At 38.4% G+C, this 13,185-nt stretch overlaps 2 protein-coding genes and 1 long non-coding RNA gene across 3 annotated transcripts in view; 1 reads left to right on the top strand and 2 right to left on the bottom strand.

The window, feature by feature from the left end:
- Ca-alpha1T (Ca[2+]-channel protein alpha[[1]] subunit T) overlaps nt 1-13,185 on the bottom strand; it is a 92,579-nt gene that overhangs the window by 58,708 nt on the left and 20,686 nt on the right. Inside the window, exon 3 of the mRNA XM_070283048.1 lies at nt 9,842-9,871. The gene's annotated coding sequence lies outside the window, so the exon portion shown is untranslated. The remainder of the gene's footprint in view (nt 1-9,841; nt 9,872-13,185) is intronic.
- LOC138926601 (uncharacterized) lies at nt 9,957-10,743 on the top strand. Its single transcript, XR_011443173.1, has 3 exons — nt 9,957-10,017; nt 10,083-10,279; nt 10,346-10,743. It is a non-coding gene; the product is annotated as an uncharacterized lncRNA (long non-coding RNA).
- Nucleotides 11,090-11,626, bottom strand: LOC108120473 (uncharacterized). Its single transcript, XM_017234170.2, has one exon. It carries the CDS (start codon nt 11,624-11,626, stop codon nt 11,090-11,092), a length of 537 nt encoding a protein of 178 aa, XP_017089659.2.

Consider the following 13,185-nt stretch of genomic DNA (forward strand, 5'->3'; position numbering starts at 1 on the left):
AGCTGCTTCAAACTTTTTTTTTTTTCAGCTGCACTTTGCCAGGAACACACCCACCCACCCAACAAAAACAAAAAACACCCACAACCACCCACCATGAGCCACCAAAAACAGTAAAGGCATCCACAACATCCAGTTGAGTAAAAGTTTTTGGCTCTCGGTCTCGGCTCTCTGGTCTGGTTTTCTGGTTTTTGTGCCAAAAATTAATTAGGCTAATTAAAAACGCTGACTGTCAATGGCATTGGCATTATTTTATTTTTTAGGTGGCGGGAGGCCAAGGACTAAGGCTCCAAACTTCAAGTTCAAAGTTTCATTCTCGGCATAAACTTGATTGAAATGAAAACTTAGCCACCTGTCGAGACGGCAAACGAACAGGAAAACGGGGAAAAATTAATTAACCTGGCTAACTGGAAACTTCTGTTCTGAAATTGGCCAAAAAAATTTAGACATAAAAAAACTTGAAATATAATTAAGCTGTTTTGTTGGACAGTTGTCATTTCAGGCTCTTCTGCCTCGGGTTTTGAAATCAATTAGCGGCACTGGGTTTGAGGTCTAAGGATAAAGGAAAATGGAATGGAACTTTGGTAAGGATCACAATAGCCACGGGCCATTTGCCAACTGTCAGGCAAGGTCCTTCCCCATTTACGCATGCCCATCGGCAGGTCCTTCAAGGACCCCCTCCAGCCAGTTCGGCTTTCCCTACAATTTTCAACTCGAAATGTTCGCTTTTTGTTTCCGGCTCTTCCTGGTTCTTGGGAATCATTTAAAAAAGTTTCTTTTAGTTCCTCGGGGGGTTTCCATTCTCGGAAAAGTTATGCTTTTCGCATTTTGTGGTTTAATGCATTCATTCATTTCTTGTTTTCACACTTTCTTCTCTGGTCAGGGGAGGAGAAAGAGTTTTCAAGTTCGTTGCTCGAAAAAGGAAAGAAATGCTAAAGAATATACTCAGCTTTATGATACCCGGTACTCAGGGTGTTTGGGTTTCTGCTTTTTTGATGGTAGTACTACCTAACACTAAAAACTCTTTAAAAAATAAATAAACTAAGTGTTTTTCTTAAAATTAAGAAATAAATACTACTTGAAAGTAGAAAAAATACTTAAGATTATACTAAACCATACGATAACCGGTACTCAGAAGGGTATGCGGTCTTTCTTCCTCCTAAAAAGATACCAACTAACTCTAGAAATTATAAAATCATTAAAAAATACTTCAAAATACTGGAAACTTACTCCAATATGCCATACCCGATACTTCCAGAGATTTATTTTCTTTTATTTTTTAAACTTTACCAACGAAATAATCCTATAAATAAGCATGGCTCTTTGCCTTTAACTTCCTCCCTAAAAACGCCTAACTTTTAAATAATTTTAAATCACTCTCCTTGATTCTGAAGGTAAAAATAAGAAAAACCCCTTGAAGCTTTTAGCTTTCTCTGCACTTTTCCACAAAAAGCAAGCGAATGTCCAAGGTCAAGTGCAATGACAGCATTTCGATAGAAATTTTACTTTCTACCTTGATTTTTTGGTTGTTTTTTTTTGGGGGTTGGAGAGGTGTTCCTATTGCTAAATGCCTTCATTAAAGACGCCAAAGTGCGCAGAGTGCTTCCAAAAAGCATCCAACGACTCCACACCACCTCACCTGCCACTGCCTTTGCCTCTATCCAGGTGTGTGTGAGGTGTGCCAGTAAAGCAAAAAAAAAAAAGCAAAGCACGAAAACAAAGCATGAAAGTGCTTTCCTAAGAACAATCGAAAGAAAAATCTAAACACTTGAAATTCAGATTTTGTATTTATAAAACCAAATATCATTTATTATTAGGTATTTTTATTTGAAAGTGTTAAAAATTGGCAGTCTTATTGAGAATTTTAAAGAAACTATGAGTACCGGATATCATATATTTGAAAACTTTTCAATATTTGATATGTGTTTGAGACAAAATCTTTGGCTCTTTATCTTTTATTCAAGATTAAGATTATATAGTTTCAAGAATAAATGAAAGAAAAACACTGTGAGTACTGGGTATTGTATAGTAAAATATATATTTCAGTATTCTTTAGTATTTTTTAAGTTTAATACCAAATAAGCAAGATTAAAACCAAGTTCTTTATTCTTATTTAAGTTTTTAGAGTTAGTTGGTTCAGTTTTTAAAAAATTTTAACTAAAAACTCTTCCTAAAAAAATTTAATTTCCTATAAAATGAAGTTCAAAGTGTAACCTTTTTATACCCTTGCAGAGGGTATTATAATTTTGTCCAAAAGTGTGCAACGCAGTAAAGGAGACATCTCCGACCCTATAAAGTATATATATTCTTGATCAGGATCACCTCCTGAGTTGATATGAGCATGTCCGTCTGTCCGTCTGTCCGTCTGTCTGTCTGTCTGTCTGTCCGTTTCTACGCAAACTAGTCTCTCAGTTTTAAAGCTATCGTCTTGAAACTTTGCACACACCCTTCTTTCCTTTGCACGCAGTATATAAGTCGGAACGGCCGGGATCGGCCGACTATATCTTATAGCTGCCATATAACTGATTGATCGGAAATGGTATAACTTTGGTGTTTTTAGAGTTAGAGAGTTCAAATTTGACATGAGAGCTATTTTTGGCAAAATAATACGACATGCCAAATTTCATAAGGATCGGCCGACTATATCCTATAGCTGCCATATAACTCAACGATCGGAAATGACCCAACTTTCGTGTTTTTGAAGATAAAAAGCTGAAACTTAATACAGATTCTATTTTTGGCCAGTTGATCCAACCTACCAAATTTCATTAGGATCGGCCGACTATATCCTATAGCTGCCATATAACTGAACGATCGGAAATGGTATTTGGTAGAAATATCAACTTTCGTATTTTTGAAGATAGAAGTTTGGGACTTTTTTTAGATTTTTTATTTTAGTTAATTAGTTTTATTATGATGTAATCATAAGGATCGGCCAACTATATCTGATGTTTGCGATATATATCCGGTTTTAACTGCAAGGGTATATAAACTTCGGCTCCGCCCGAAGTTAGCTTTGCTTTCTTGTTTTTAATAATTTTTAAAAATTTTATTTAACATCTTTATTAACATTTTCTTGCAGTGCCATTGTGCCAGTTGCATTAGTTCAGGTGGCATTGCTTTGTGCCAGTCCCCCTCTTTTATAGAGAAGGAGGTTCGAGGCGGTGTTTGGTGGGGCGTACACACATGGGCGTCTATGTCCAGGGGTGGGGTTTCATGGGTGGCGGGTAGTGGGGGGCCGGGCAGGGATCACAACTGCTTTTGGCCCGCTTCCTCGGGCTCCGCGTCGCTTTGTCCTTTTATGCATTGCTCAGTGCTCGGCAACATTTCTAAGCCAACTGACAACATCAAGAGCCCTGCCACATGCCAGCTCCGCCCCCTGCAAGCCTCTCGATTCTGTTCAACACTATCGCAAGCCCCTCCCTCCCCTGCTCCTTTTCGGGGGCAAGTTGGCCGTGTCGCGCACCGTAAAATAGGCAACACTTGTGGGGATATGCGGGCTGCAAAAAGGTTGCCCATCTGTTGATGCAACCCACCCGGGTCCCGGACTAGGAGGTGGTGGGTGGTGGGCCATTGAGGAGTGATACCATGATACCAGGGCAAACTCAAGGCCACTGTACTGTCGGTGGCATGTTCAGAGTTCTTGCCCCAAAAATGAAGCATTTGAAAGGTACGGCAATCCGTGATTGGATTGAATCGGAGGAGCTCTCGAACTGTAGGATTTCATGGTTTTGGATTTAAGTCTCACGATTTTATGCAATTTTTAAGGAATATTTGGAAAAGTGGTTTGATTTTTTAAATTCCATATAGAAGCCCCCATGTGGCGTGTCAATGGCCACTAATTAATTGGCCAACAATCGCCCATTCTACCAACATCTAGTATAAACGGAAGAGTCTCACTTTCGGAACGGAATTCCCAAGCTGTGAGCACATCGCATCAATTAGATGATCGCAGCCAGCAATCAAATCAATGGCACAAATGGCCCAAAGCACAGGATGAAACGTGGCCAGAAGAGCGAGAGAAAGTTATGAGGGGCGGTGGAGGTGGAGGGTGTATAGAGAGGCTGGTATACAGTTAGCCAGGTGCATTTATCAATTTAGCCAAGCCCCGCAGCGCAAATGCCAACAATGCCAACCAACCAGGCCAACCAGACAACCAGCCAACCGGGCAAATAGACAAACCAGCCAACCAGCCAAGCAGCCAGGAGACACGATATGACACGGCGAAGGCAACAGAGACAACAGCAGTTTAGGCCAAACAATGATGGCTAACAAACTAAAGACGGAAAGACAAAGGGCCAGGCTCCAAGCCGACAACAAGGGCCAGGTCAAAGGGGTTACACTTTAAAATGGAAAAGGACTAGGATATGGTAGAGGTTTTGGGTATTTTAAAGGGGGGTTTAGCTTGAAATAATAATTTAAAATAAAAGTTATAATGTATAAGATGTTATATTTGTTAAATATAATTTTATAATATTTTTTCTAAGCTTTTATTTATTTAAAAGATAGTTTTATAAACTAAACGAGTAAAAAATAAAAGTATAATTCAAAACACAAGCTTCCAAGACCTTTAAAAAAATTATAAAAAATACTAGATAACATATAATTTTTTAAACTAATATATAAAATAAATATTTCAACTAATTTCCTAAAAAAAAAACACACCTTTAAACTCTATAAAATATATTATATTTCCCAGTGCATAAGCCAACTTCCGGCAGTTTGGCAGGCACTCGGCGCAGTTGCAATTGTTTGGGAGAACAAAGGACGAGTCTGGTATCGCTTCCTTCTACTTGTGCCTTCTCGGCAGATCCTTTGGAGTGCCTAGTGCCCACCTGGCCATTGGATTCTAGGATCCTGAATCAGAATCTAAATCTGGCCAAGACAATGGCCAATTGTAGACCTGCCATGACAGGCGAATGTTGTAATTAATGCCTGGGGCAAGGAAGGGGGATCTTGGACTAGTTATTGTTGTTAGTTTGTTGTTTCTGTTGTTTTTTTGTTGTTGTTGGGTCAAAGGTGAAAAAAGGAAGAACAACAACAACAACTATATAATCGTCCCTGGCCTTAAACAAAAACCAAGAAACACAAACTTGCACATCTGTTTGGAAGCTTTTTGTGTAAGTCTGTGATGGAAATGTTTGGGAAAAAGCAAAAAAATATAAAAGCATGTTAGAAACTTGAATCGGATTATATAGACATCTATATGATATACATATATATAGTGAGTATTCAGTTATAAAGGACCTTGTCTGTGTGGGGATACAAGAATGCAGGGACTTAAGAACTCAGACATCCATCATGTTTGGTTTCAAATGTTTCCTGTAAATTTCCTCTCCAACTTTCTGTAGAAGCCTGAAAATCGATTTAAATCGATTGTATATCGACAAATAATCTATATCAACCGATAACTAACAAAGCAGATGCTTAAGACCTTTTTTTCTAATACTAATTTCAAAGAAACACCTCTCTTTAAATCCAACTCCTTTAAATTTTCTTTCCACCTTCCTGACAAAGCTGTCATACAAGGTGCTAAGCTAACAAAGCCCGGCAATCGAATAAAATCGATAATTAACCGATTGGCAAATCACGTATACGCCACGCTGGCCACAAAAGTGTTGACAAAATTTGATACCTCAGGGGATTTTGGCATTTGTGTTTGTGTTTCTGGTTTTTTTTTTTAATTTTATGGCAAATAAATGAGATTTTAAATGCATCCAATGTGAAACTAGCTTTCGTTTTTGCATATTAAATGGTTTTTAGTTTCATTATTTAATTATTTTATATACATATATATTGTTTTAATGCTAATTATTAAGTATAGAATGGAAATAAACCCCAAAAACCATAAAACCCAGTACGTATATATGGTATTCCTGTCTGGTATTTGGCAATCAATAAATCTAATGAGAATTTCTTCGCCTCGGCCTGTCAACAAATCGAAAATGTCCTTGTTCACACAGCAAGAAATGCAGAAAGGAGCTTAAAGTGTGTCCAGCTGGAGAGACTTGCCAGCAAAAATGTAATTTATGGCTAAGAGGATTTAAAGGTATTTGTGAATAAAATGAAGAAATAAAAAATAATCCAAAGAAATCACTTAAAAGACTTAATTTGATTTGGAAATTTTGTGACCCTAAGGCTCTAATGCTCTAAGGGGCATTTCGGGCAGTGTATCTTGTGGCCCTCTGGCTTGGCGTGCAATTCAATTAAAGTTGCATAAGGCCATTGCGGACAATGGCACCGCGCCGGTCTTGGCCAAGTGAAATGTTCACTTTGATTTGCCACCCACAGCCACACCACCCACCCAATCAGCCAAACCACCCAGTCACCCATCCAGTCACTTTCTTCACTCCCCTCCCTGCTGTCCATTTTTGTGACAAGAATGAATGAACAATGGCTTGAATGTCCTTGGCAGTTTGACTAAAAAAAAAGCAAAAAAAAAAGCATCCTTCAGGGCAAATATTGGAATGAAAATTACGGCAAAAGGGAACTCCACAAGGCACACATATTAAATTACCAAGAGTGGCAAGTCAATTGGCATATGTCAGCATGCCACAAAGCATGCAACACTCAGCCAGCTCAGCCACTCACGAGTTTCCAAAGTTAAATGAAGTCAGAAATGTAAATTTCATTTTCAAGAATGAACGAGAAACTGAAGAATTCCTCACCAAAACTGGCGGAAGCCACAGACCGAAAGACGCAATTAGATAGAGAACTGGTAGAGAAGGAGGGCGGGTAGCAAGTAAGTGGGCGTGGCAGTTGGCATTGCCAAATTACAGCAGCCAGCAGCTAGCAGCTGTTGCGCCACAAAGAGAAGGAGACTTTTTGTCTACAAACCCACTCGGAGGCAATTATTTCCGCAAGGAGTCCCTAACCAATTTATACACTGAAAGAAAATGTTATAAAAAATATTATTTAAAAGGTTTTTGAAGAGATGAAATGTAGATGAAATTTTTGAATAATTTTATAAGGTTAGGGTCCTTTCTTTACAATCTTGATCTTTGTACAAAAACTTTCTCCAAATATGATTTATTTTTTGTGTTTATATCTCATTAAATATTAATATTTTCTTACAGTGCCTTAGCAACATGTGTTTCTACTTGCCACCGCACACCCACCACATTTTTCCTTCCAAAAACTTTGCCAAAAAAAAAAAACAAATAGAAAAAGGAAACCAAAATGAATTTTCTTTGGAGGAAAATCTAGGAAAACGCATTTTGCGCGAAAACAGCAAGTAAATGACAAAAGACATAATTTCATAATTAAGTGCACAAGATACAGAGAGAGAAGGGTGTAGACCAAATGAGTGAGAGGGCTATAGAGCTATCGACAGGAGTGAAAGAACATTTCCTTTTGTTTTGTGGGCCATTAGCAAGTGGACTAATGATCTCCCGAAACGGACCAGAGGAGCTTCTGGCTCAGTCTGTAATTAATGACAAGAGAAAGAGATAGAGAGCCCTGGGAGAAAGGGAAACTTTTCCGGCAAACACTGGGAAATGAGGCAATTTCCCCCAAAAACTCACAACTTTTCCAACAAGCCCCCCGACCACCCAGCACCCAGTACCCAGCACCCAACAGCTACCCAGTTCATTCTTCAGTCTGTCAACTAGAGATTCGGTAATTGTCCAAATTCCAAAAGGCCATTGGGCGGGGGGAATATATCTGCTATAATTGTACGAATGATATATGTCTATGGCAGTGCTATAAATCTCATTCTGCTCAGATATGGCATTTTAATTACAAAGCCATTTCGGGCAAAATTAAGAAAAACGATTGAGACATTTTCTGGTAATTTGCGCTGAAGATATTTTTGGATCTATTAAGTCTTGAGAATAAATCTTGAGAATATAATAAAAGAAAACTGCCATTTCAAAGACCTTTTTAATGAAGCATTTCTGATTAAATAATAGACCCACCTTGGACCTTGATTGTTTTCCATTTTTCCCACCAAAAGCTCAACAGAAAAAAAAGAAAAACAACCTGAATGGAAACATACAAAACATGTGCTTTATTCAGTGTTCAATCAAGTTGTTGATTTCGGCATTTACATTGTTTTTATTTCGATTGGAAAATAGATTGAAAGGCAAAAAAGGGTATGGGAATGGATACCGGGTACCACCGGATCGAGTACAATATATGTATATATCATGGCAGCTGCGGCACGGCATCATTTTGGCATTTGGCAATAAGCAAATAAATAAATAAATCATTTGTGTGCATAGCCAGGCGATATATGTATGTTGATAGTAGGATGCCGCACATGCATGATATTGGATATACCAGAATATATATATACCCACTATATATATATACATATAGCACTTGAAAGTAGAAATGGAACTTGACTGCGTTGACAGCAGGCGGCGCCAACGAGACCAAACACCAAAAAAAAAAAACACTATACGTTTTATCCAGAAAGCGGCGGGCGCACATGGCGTATGCTTGATATTCCGCTACAGTTATGAAAATGTCGCTCCGAGGGGCGATTCCAGACTCGACTAAACATATTTCATATCTGGCGCTTTTATGACTCACACGAGCACACACAATCGTATCTTTGTTGGACTATTTTTAGGCATTCAACAAAAGAGTCACTTCTTTTTTAAAGGAGGGGCGGTTGAGAGACGTTTAAAAGTGGAACAAGAAATATACATTTCAAAGTTTAAATGCTTTCAATTGTTTGCTTTCAATAAAATAACAATATTGGGGTAATCCCAAGTCAATAGCTTAAAAAGTGACCATGAAATCAGATAAACGGACAAGGTGGTGACTCCGATTAAAATTGTAAGTCTTTTAGATACATTGGTGACCCCGATGATAAGCTTTAAGGCCTTTTAGAAACCATGATGTTACTTTATTATACAAAGGAAAAAGGAAACAGGACTTATTTTCTAAGAAAATATATAAAAGAGATATCTTGGTGACCCCGATTAAAAATTGTAAGATATCCTTTTAGAAACAACTACAATAACCATAGCTAAAGTCAAATAGCCAACTATACCATTTTCTAGAGTATTTAAAAAGACATATTAAAAGCATAAGAAAATATAAGAAAGGAAAAACCGGATATAAGGTATTTTTAAAAGCAATTTAGCCCTGCTGGCTTGCCTTGCTTGTGCTTTTTGCTTTTGATTCAGCTCTTCCACTGCTGATTCTTCTTTTTCCACGACGACGACGACGACGGTGCCTTTCAAGTGTCCATCAACATGTTTGACAAGTGCGCTGATTTGGCCACCTCACTCTACTGCACACTCGCCCACCCAGAGGACGGCCGAATTGTCTGTGTGAGTCATTATTTGGCCATGCTTGCAATTTCCGCCACTTGGCTCTTACCGTCCCGGAATTTCCCCAAAAAAAAAAAAAAAGGAAAAAAAAAATGTTCCACCCTCCTCAGTCATCGCCTCCTCGCCGGAAGTTGTTAGCCGGGCCAGGGCCATGGCGTCGCCATGTTGTTTCACAGCGTTCCTCCAACCCTAATGAATAATGCAACAGTCGACGGAGCCAGGACTCCCTGAGGTTGCCTGCTTTTCTGCCATACCAGGTAACCAAAAAAAAAAAATAGTATACATATATACATATATAGAGGATGGAAAAACTCCAGGTTGAGACAGAGAGTGAGATGCAAACTTTCACCAATAAAATATTTAAATCGAATACTTTGCCAGATAAGAGCTCTGGCAGGAGCTCTGGCAGGAAAACCAAAGGTGGGCTTTAAGCTACGAACGAATGATGATCGCCTGCCTGCCGGGGGATTAGTATCTTAAGCTAAGGCGGTCATCAGAGCCCTTCTACACGCTTCTCATGGTTCAAAGCTAAGCTAATCTAAGGTTCTATATATACTTACATATTCAGTTATTAATAAATATGATGAAATCTGTAAAGAAAGAAACATAGTATTAGTTTTTTTTATTATTTTTAAAAAGCAGGTACAATTCATTTTCTAAGCAGCCACAGCTAAAGCTGTCTCTAATCCACTCCATTCAACGTGTTAGCAAGTTGGTAAACGAAACCAGGAACTAGGTAAATATTTCCCATTTCAAGACAATTAATCAAATGTTTGCTTTGTTTTTCCAATGGATTTCAAGCTAGGGGGGACAGGGGACAAATGTTTAACTGGCCACCGCGTCGCGTCTGCTGTCATATCAGATGACCATGGCCTAGGGTTTCAGGGGCCACCGAATTGGGGGCGTGCAGCTTTGGGGCCGCGTTAATGGGCCAACTGACAGACAGCCAGATGATGAATGACACAGCGACACAGGCTGCGAGTTATGCGTGTTCGAGTGTAAGGCATCTGAAAACATGGCGCAATGTTTGCTTTAACTGAATCCTAACCCCTCCCAACCCATAGATATACTTATGTATATGCTCTATGGGTCTCTGTGTGTGTCTGCATATCTGTGCTTTGGGGCTTCGGGTGCTTGGCTTGTCATAAATCGCATTTGCGCATTTGCATTAGATGCAGCTCGTTGCTCGCAATGAGCAACAATGTCAAACTTACTGCCAGCCATCTGCATGCAAATCTGCATTGGATGCTATGCAAATCCTGTTTTACAGCCATGACTACGACTACTATAACTCTATGGCTCTATGACTATGACTATGACTTTATACTTATATGCAAGAGAGAAAGAGCATATATGTACTATATATATTGTATAAGGAACTACTCGGCATATGCATGCTTGGCTTAAGCTCGAGGTCTGGTCTGTATAGCTTTGGATTTGGATTTTGGTCTTGGCTTTTATTTGGATTTTATGGCTTGCAACAGGAATAAAATATGAATGGATTAAATCCAACATAAATATAATCTTAAAACCTTGAAATATAGCTCTTTAAATTATAAATAATCGATGGTCGTATCATGGTTGCCATAATTAAACATATTTTCATATATATCTGCTATTATTTGCTGGCTTTTAATTATTTGTCATTCCAAATGATTTTACAAATCACGGTATTGTACAAAACCAAGTACAAATTGTAGCTTATCTGTTTACATTAAATTTTGTTAATTAATTGGATGGCCCACTTTGGTTCTTTTGGGCTTTTCTTGGAGCTCTTCTTGGGCCTCTTCCTGATGAACTTCTTGGATCTAGTTGGTCTTCTGCATGGGAACCTTCCTAGGCGTTACACGACAGGGTTGGGGCTGAGGAGGCTCAGGGATCTCATCCATCTCGTCGGGGTCAAGTATCACGCTGATGTTCTGCGGCTTGTTGCGTTGTAACTTTTTTTTGAGAATGACAGACGCCAGAAAAATTAAGGCCAGTGTGCTTGAAATAGAGGCGTCGTACTTGTAATAGGTCTCATTTGTAAGGACCCCCGTCACTGCCAGTGGAATCGTAAGGATCGCTAGCACAATATCGTCTAAAACTTTCCAGCTGTACATGCCAACATCCAGAAAGAACACCGATACTGCAAGTTCGATGATCCACTTTACGAATGGTGGTACATCAACCGGTTTCTTGTCAAAAAGACCGTTGTCGTTGATCAGTCTCATCAGGGCAAAGGTCACCAGTATGGAAGACAGCTGTGGTTCCTTGGCGGTTCTTTGTTTATCTCCATTCACCACCACCAGGTAATTATACCAAAAAATTGCAGCTGCAACGATGACACATCCGATACCGGCCATGATACTTTTCGTTCTTTTGAATTTCCAAAAAAAAAATATTACCAAAAAAAAATTGTTTTTAGATCAAATTGGGAATTTTTTCGAGAGCTGTTCAAGATGTTTAAGGAACGAGTATTGCCAGATTTTGAAGTTAATCTCAAGGAAGTCGTTTCTATCAAAACGTTAGGTTTGTCATGGTCGCCAGGCTAACTTGATTGAAATTTTCTGATATTCCCTACTTGCTTTTTTGGATTGTGTCTCTAAAAATGCAAAGAATTACCAGATATCATATAGTTTCGTGTATTTTTAGGATCTTTTCGTGTCCTTTTCACCTGACCCTGTCATTTATCCTCGGCTTCTGTCACATTTAGATAAAAACCATGTCCTGCTCTGTGGATTTCCTGGCCAGATGTGCAAACTGGGCAACTAATTGGTAACAGGCACATGCCACAAAAAATAGCCAGAGTTCATCAAAAGTGTGAACGGGCTTAAAGCGAACGCTGCAGCGCATAAATCAACAATAAATGTTGTTGAAGACCAAAAAACAAAAAATAAAGCCAACAAAAAAAAACTGAAAGAAAAGCAAATTTAATCTTTTTCGTTTTTTTTTTCGGCTGCGTTTCTGTTTGATTTGCGGAAAGCGTAAGATAGAGAGGGCTAACAGGGGGATGGCCAAAAGGTTTAGGCCAGAGGGGCAGAGAGACAAGGCAAAGACGAGACGAGACCCAGTTTGCAAAGTAAACAAACGGCAAATGAAATGCCGCCGACTGAAACTATTAAAAATGAAATGGCCTGTGTGTGTGTGTGAGAGAGAGTCCCCCCTTAGCCCAGTTGCTGGGCCAGTTCAGACCTGGCCGAAAAGGAACACTGGCCCATACATAGATGTGTGGCATCTATAATGCATACTATATATCCACAGAAAGAGGGGTGTTTGCCTGAAACATGCAATACTTTTGTTGTCTTTTTTTAAATTAAAAAAATTAAAACTAAAACATAAGATTTATAATAGTATTTTTAATATTTTTGTAGTCTAGTTAGAAACTAGTTAAAAGCAATTGTACTTAATAATAATTTTAACAAAGCTCCAAGTATTGGGTATCTTATTGTCTGGAATATCTTTGTTATTCCTTCTATTTTTATTTATTTAATTTTGTATTACTTTCTATATCAACTATTATCTTTAAAGTGTATTTTTTCATAAATTTTTCATCTTCTCATATCGCCCATCTCCCCAAAGAGATGTTCATTTGCATTTCATATATGCCCTGAACATTGGCAGCTTTTTGCAAGCGTTTCGACCAAACTTGAAGTATTATGATGACCCACATGCATACAGTTGCATAAATGGTTAAACAAAACAGTGCGTTTCATTGCCATAAATATATATGAAAATTATTTAAATTAAAAAAACACTATTCTTAAAAGTTAAGCAATAGACTTAAACCCAAAATCTTCTAAGAATCCTTAACTATAAAGCCTTTTTTGGGTTTTACTTTAATGACACAGACAGTAGTGTTTATGAAATATGCAAATGACACAAAATCGCTGGAAATTGCATTGTTTTTCTATATATATATATA

Source organism: Drosophila bipectinata, chromosome XL (genome assembly GCF_030179905.1).
Source record: "Drosophila bipectinata strain 14024-0381.07 chromosome XL, DbipHiC1v2, whole genome shotgun sequence".
Taxonomy (NCBI): Eukaryota; Metazoa; Arthropoda; class Insecta; order Diptera; family Drosophilidae; genus Drosophila; species Drosophila bipectinata.